This window comes from Mycetomoellerius zeteki, unplaced genomic scaffold, assembly GCF_001594055.1.
Source record: "Mycetomoellerius zeteki isolate Tzet28-1 unplaced genomic scaffold, Tzet1.0 scaffold106, whole genome shotgun sequence".
Classification (NCBI taxonomy): domain Eukaryota; kingdom Metazoa; phylum Arthropoda; class Insecta; order Hymenoptera; family Formicidae; genus Mycetomoellerius; species Mycetomoellerius zeteki.
This window is the reverse complement of record NW_017255975.1, coordinates 2,873,542-2,880,323: the sequence shown is the minus strand read 5'-3', so window position 1 is coordinate 2,880,323 and position 6,782 is coordinate 2,873,542. Positions and strand designations below refer to the sequence as shown.

At 41.6% G+C, this 6,782-nt stretch overlaps 1 protein-coding gene across 1 annotated transcript in view; it reads right to left on the bottom strand.

The window, feature by feature from the left end:
* Window positions 1-1,978: 1,978 nt before the first annotated feature.
* The window catches only part of LOC108722507 (protein groucho-1-like), a 36,472-nt gene continuing 31,668 nt past the window's right edge, over window positions 1,979-6,782 (bottom strand). Inside the window, 6 exon segments of the mRNA XM_018447659.1 lie at window positions 1,979-2,089; window positions 2,921-3,228; window positions 3,231-3,499; window positions 3,605-3,880; window positions 4,346-4,959; window positions 5,938-6,093. Of these exon segments, the coding sequence (XP_018303161.1) occupies window positions 1,979-2,089; window positions 2,921-3,228; window positions 3,231-3,499; window positions 3,605-3,880; window positions 4,346-4,959; window positions 5,938-6,093 (1,734 nt within the window).

The following is a 6,782-nucleotide window of genomic DNA, read 5'->3' as shown; positions in this document are numbered from 1 at the left end:
AATTAATCGTAATAACCGACGCATTTAGCCGCGATATACAAATCTCGCGGCTTCAATAGTCGCCACCACCACCATCACCACCACCGCCGCCATCTCCTCCCCCATCTCGTCATCCCCCCAACTACCCACCATATTCCACGTCATTCCTGTACCGCACTTGCTCGCGCGCGCCGCATATGATTACCATGCAAATACGGCCGACAAAACCCGCGTAAAACCACACTCTCTCCCTCTCTCACCCCCTCCGTCATCGCAACCTCACCCTTCCCGACTTTATTCCTCCCTCGTTCGTGCGATCCGGTCGCCCCCCCCAGCTCCCCCCCGTCTCCTCCCAAAGCGACCGCCACCCGGTCACATATGCAAAACGTGCCACTATTATAATAACATTACGCCGATGAACCTTCCATTGAACGCATGCATGCATCGCCTCGCTAATTATACACCGGGTGGCGCGACTCGCGCGGATTCACGACGCGATACGAAGGCTTAAATATAATCGTTTTTGACTCCGACTATGCTCGACGCGTGTATTTTTCTCCGCCCTTTTTTTCGAGGTGGGAGGAGGGCTTTTATTTTTCTATACCCATATACGCTCGAATGCGCGCGCGTGGGAGGTTGAGCTCGCTCCGATTTGTTTTCATGACAATCACGAAACCGTCAGCACGCTGCCCGCGCGAGCGGCGGTGACTGCTCTCTTTTTTTTTTTGTTTTTTATCGGCGAAATAGTGTCGTAATTTTCATGACGATCCGCCACTGCCCGCGTTGTGCCCCGGCACATACAACTAAATATTGTTGATGTCTCTTTTTTGCGCTAACAACGTTCGCGTGGATGGAGTAACGAGTGGTCCTTGTTTTTTATTTCCACCGACACCTGCCCGCTGTATGCGCAGCCCCGATTTTTATCGGCGTGCCGGCCACTAATCATTTTGTTTTTAACAGAGCGACAGGTCATCTCGCCGTTTCGCCCATCCTCTTTCCCCATTACTAACTTTTCGCATTTTCCTGAATGCCGAATTACGTCAGTGCGTTAAGGGAACAGTAAACAAAACTTTTGTTGACAAAAAATAGTAAACTTACACTTTTCCGAGAAATATAATGGATAAGAGTCATAAGATTTAGAAGGGACATATTAAACAGGATAAAATAAACTAATCTTTATTATCGTATGTATTTATTTGTTCAATTTTCTCATTTGACCTCTCTTGTAAATTTCTTAATCTTGAGATATTTACAATCGTTTCACATCTGCCATTTTGCTCTTACGGAGTAGTAGAAAAATATCACGGTATACTTAAGACTTGTTATTTACAAAATGTACAGATAAGAGACATGAATAATCACAATCAAAGAGCGATCGTGCCCGCCAAGCGAAACGGATCGCAATCTAACGGTATGTAAAAAAATACGTAACAATCGGCAGTAAAGTTGTAAACACAACTTTTTCGTTCCAAACGTTAACTTGCGAAATTTTATGAATTCAAGTCAATATTATTTCACAGCACAGTGTTTGACGGTAAATTATATTCATAACGGACGACAATTTCTTTATTCTGTTGTAGTCTAATGAAAAAAAATAGTTATAAAAATTTTTTATGTTAAGAAGAAAATACTTCTCTGTCAAATTTTCCACATTTAAAATGATCTCGTTGTGTGTGTGTAATGTTGTCGTGTTCTTTATGAATTCTGATGTTTATTGCGTTGTTATAACGCAATTTTCAATATACATTTCAAATTTTGGTGCAAACGCTGATAATTATTAAAATCCGAAAAATACCGAATCTTTCGTCCGTTTGGCTCGGCATTGCGTCGACGATCTCACTTTTTTTTGTCAACGAGCGAGTAACAACAGCGATAACAAAGAGAACCAACAACGGTATCACATCATCCGTCGTAACGTCATCCATCGAGTTCCGAAAGAATCGTCGGTGAATGTTGTTTCCATGGAATGGCCAGTTGGTAGCAAACGACTTCGTACGTCTCATACGTAAACGATTTCGTAGACGGTGGCCTTCTTATCGCCGGAACCAGTAACGATATATTTGTCATCCGTCGATATATCGCAACTAAGCACAGACGACGATTCCTTTGCCTGTAAATATAATCGACAAACATATCGTCGAGTGAGCATGCGATAACAGTTGTAACAACACGCTGCTTGTGGAGCAAGAGAAAAAGAGAAAGCAAGGGAAAAAAAGGGAAAAGAAGAAAGACGTAGAACGTTGTAAAAATTCGGGTGTTGGAAGTGTCGTTTTACGAAACGTCGTTAAACGAAAAAAGCGTAAACATATTTACGAGCCGCCTCGTAGATATCTATTATTATTATTATTGTTTTTGTATTATTGTGCCACTTCGAATTCCGCTCGATAACGAAATCGCGCGCTCAGCGCGTATCCGAGCGATTATTCATAAGCATTATAAATCAGCATTTTTTTTGTTTATCGAGTCACGACTCGATAGCTCGTTTATATCGCGTAATTATAGAGTGTTCCTTAATGAGCTGTTTCGCGATCGTCCTCGACGCCTCGTCTCGCCGTCTTGTCTCACGCGCGTAACACCGTACTTATTCTCCGCGTGAGAGGTGCGAACGTAATTTGTGTAATTTGCACGCCGAGCTTGTAATAAACGCAGATGGCTTCGGAATTTAAATGTCAAAAGATGCATTTCTTTCGTTCATATCTTTTTAATATTTTCAAAACACTTTCGATCTGACTTGTTCGATAATAATTAAATCGGTCCGATAAATTAAGTACTCGGTTCTCTTCTCTCTTGTGGGTTTTTATTCTAATAAAAATGATTATAATATTTAAACGGTTTTTTACTTCAATTATATTATAATATACTCGAAGGCTCCTTCTTCCGCGTTTATCGACGACAGGGTGAAACGATGAAGGGAGATTATACAACTAATTAGTACACCAACCTGGAATATCGAAGCTCCATAAGGTGTCCGCCAAGCATTCAGCAGATTATCCTTCCCTGTAGAGACGAACCATTTGCCGCACGAGGCAAACCTCAGCGACAATACGCACGAATCGTGAAGGTGTAGCTGATACTTGTCCGCTTTCGTGGCGTGTAACACTTCGACATTCGAGTTCTCCATTCCAACTGCCAACCATTCACCAGTGGGACAAAAACCAAGGGAAAATATTTGCGAATTAAAATCGTGCTGCTGCAACTGTCTGCCTTCTCGTAGATCCCAGGAACGGACGGTATTGTCGAGACCTCCTAAATGTCGTTGCACGACGCTCCATCCGTGTGACCTTGGAATTGTCTGACTAAAGACTGATTCTGCAAATCCCATACTGCGATATTGCCGTCGCTGCAACAACTGAAGCAAACTTTCGAGTCTGGCGAGATGGCTAGGGCGTAACATGCCGGTGCTGAGGACGTCAATTCGGCTTTGATTCTCGGTGTTGGACTAGCCAAATCCCAGATGCTAAGTTGACTGGCTTCACCGCCGACTATTAATGTTCTACCGTCCGGAAGTAACTTTACCGACCTGCGTCAGAGAAGCGCGGAACGAGACCGCTTTTAGCATACCGTTTGTGTTTATTCCCAACGCTTCTCGCGTCTTTCAACATTCGTTTCGATTGCTCTTACTGACCTGATGTAATTGTCGCGTTGTAAGCAGTCGAGTTGCGAAACAGGTTTCACCTCATTCATACCTGCTTGGCCGATATCCCAAACTTTGACACAGCCTTTACCACCGGTATAAACATACTTGGTTGGATTTGAAATGGTTACTGCGCAGACTACTTCGCCGTGATCGAGGGTACTAATCTGACGCGCAACGCGCGGTATTCCTTGACCCATAAGAGCGTCCTGCGGGAACGGTACTGGCTGCATCTGCCCATCGCTCAACACATGGTAGCTGTACGCACTGTGAAACCCCGATCCGATAACGATCACGATAAGTCTCTCCAGATCTCCGACATCAATTTGTACAGTTCAAATTTTATTTCAACTAGTTTAACCGATTAATTTTATCTTATTTTTTTACACCGTTCGATCACCATCATTAGTGACTTAATGAAGAGATACAAGATTATGGTAAATAATCGAAATTTTCGCTGAGCAACACGAATGTCGCTAAACTTGTGAATTAAATAGAGCTCTTCAAGTAAGAGATCGGACACTCTTTAAATAATTTCTGATTGATCCGCGATATTTTTTTAGGACTTGTTTAAGATAGAATGAGATAAATGTATAAGACAGCATAAAATGTGTGGATATCCCAACGTAGTAAATCGGATACCAAACGAATGATGTCCGATCTCTTACTTGAGGATCTCTAGTATCAGAAAGTCCGATCGAGTGTATATTTCAAGATGATTTGGATACTCACGGTTTTCCCCCTTGTGTCCCGATGGAACCAACGGAAGTCCTGAGAGCCGCGTGTGGATCGTACTGTAGTTGTTGCAAAACAGCGGGCGGCCGCGGCGGTGGGTAACCGTTGTACGCAGCGATCACGTCAACATGCGAATGTTGACCGTGAGCTACCGGCGCGAGATTATGCGGCGGTGGCAGACCGGGCGGTGGATAATGCAATGAGCTCGGATAAGATATCGCAGGTGGTGCTACCGAGCCGGATGGCATCGGTGGGCCTTGCGATAGCTTACCCGAATTCGGTTTTATACTACCGCCGATTGCCGCTGCTGTTGATCCCGACGTCGGTGTGAACGACTTTGAGATCGGCGTCGTTGGTTTTTCGCGTTCCTCCATCTTTTTCGTCGACGGCGTACTCGCGTTACTACTGGTACCACTTCTGGGTGAATGCGGTGCCATGTCTTTCTTTCCTAAGGTTTGCACACCGGCCGCTCCCATTGACGGCACCACCGAAGAAACAGCCTTGTCGAGGCCGTTTTCTCGGGGTGATGTCACACCATTCATCACTGGACTAGGCGGTCCATCGCTCGCATCATCCACAACTAAATCCTGATCGCTCTTCTCACCGTCACTCTGTACGGAGGGAACACCGATAATCGTGTGCGATTAAGCTTGTCATTAGTTCTCAAGTAATATGATTTTTTCATCTCTCTCTCGGCTACAGCGTGATATCGATCTGAACCGATCACGTTCATTTGCTCATGAAAAATTGATAAAAAAAAAACGTCGATTTTAATCTTTAATTCTCCAGAAGAGCATCAGCAAAAATAGGATAAATCGGAAAGGCAAAATTCTTTTCAACGAGAAAATTGTTAAGTAAGAGAAGTCGAGAACGTATATTCGTTATTCGAATAGCGATTGATTGACATTACGTCTTAACCTGAGAATGTAGTTATTTGAGATATTTTTGTAAATTGTTATAAACTATCATTTTATGTAGACATTGTTTAACATATTTTGTTCTCTTTCTGGTAATCACTTTTACTTAATAATTCGTATCTTTAAATGTACAATTCCTTCGAAAATAAAAAAGCGTCATGTTATTATTTTTTAAATGCAATCATAACAAGTTACTTAACGTTTTTTTTTTTTAGAAAACTGTAATTGAATTCATATCTAAAATATTTTCAAATACTAATAATTCGGGAAACACAATCAATAATATGCAATGTTGTTAAAAATGGTTTTAATTAGGATGTAAAAACATTTCAGATAATTGTTTATGTTGATAAATCAGTTGATTATTCCCGGATTAAACACTAATGTCCTCTTCTACCAATGTAAATTAACTTTAATTCGATCCAATTTAATTTACCTTTTATATTCCTTTTCAAATTCTTAGAACTAGAAAAAAAATAAAAAGTACGTTAAATCAAGATTAAAGTTAATCTATATATTAATAGAAACGAATAGAAATAATTATGTTATTATCGTTTTACATTCAGGATTGATAAAGAAGTGCTCTTCGCCATTAATGACCACGTACAATTTGTTGCACGGACCGGCAGAAACTACGCGAATGATATAATCTTTTTGTTATTAAACACTTACATGTACCGTGTCCTTACACGTCTCGAGTTCCTTCTTCATTTTCTTCATCGGATGTAACGAGTGATCATGGTGGTTCTGCGAGTGATGAGAGTGGTGAGTCGGCTCTTGTGGTGTGCGCGCTCGGTTGTATTTGTCAGCCGGCGATATTGAGCCCCGCTGTAAAATACACGCGGTGTAGCGATGCCACTTTATTAGGGCGATCATAAATGATTGCCCAAGTACATTTACGTGTACTCGATCGACTGCGAGGAACATCAAGCAGATTATAATCACACGGCGGGATTGTCGATATTTTCTAACTGCCATGTAAAAAGATAGGTGTAATATTCCCGTGGATATGCAGTAGGAGAATGAATTTGAGATCAAGGGATCAAATTTGATTGGCTGTTCCAGTATGTTAGCACTATATATACCTACTCAGGAAAGTGAATTTTGGATCAAATTTGATTAACTGTTTCCAGTTAATGGAAATATTACTAATGCGCGACGTTAAAATGGGAGCACAGAATTTTGCATAACATAACGCATTATAATGCATAAGAAAATGAATCAATCAAAGCCCTTCATTTTTTTCTTTTCCATGAAATAAAAGGCTCTGGTTGCTTGATTTTCTTACGCTTATGCCGGGTCTGTCCAATTTGAGCTCCGGAGCCAAAACGCAAAGCCATCGACGCAAAATAATTCAACGTAAGATTTTAGAAACTATAAAGTGTTGATAAGCGTCACTCAGATGCGAATTGACACTTTACAGTCCCCGAAATCTTATCTACATTGAATTTTTTTGCGGGGAGCTCAAATTGGACAGGCCTGGCTTATGCAAAGGTCTGTGCTTCGGGCTTTACACC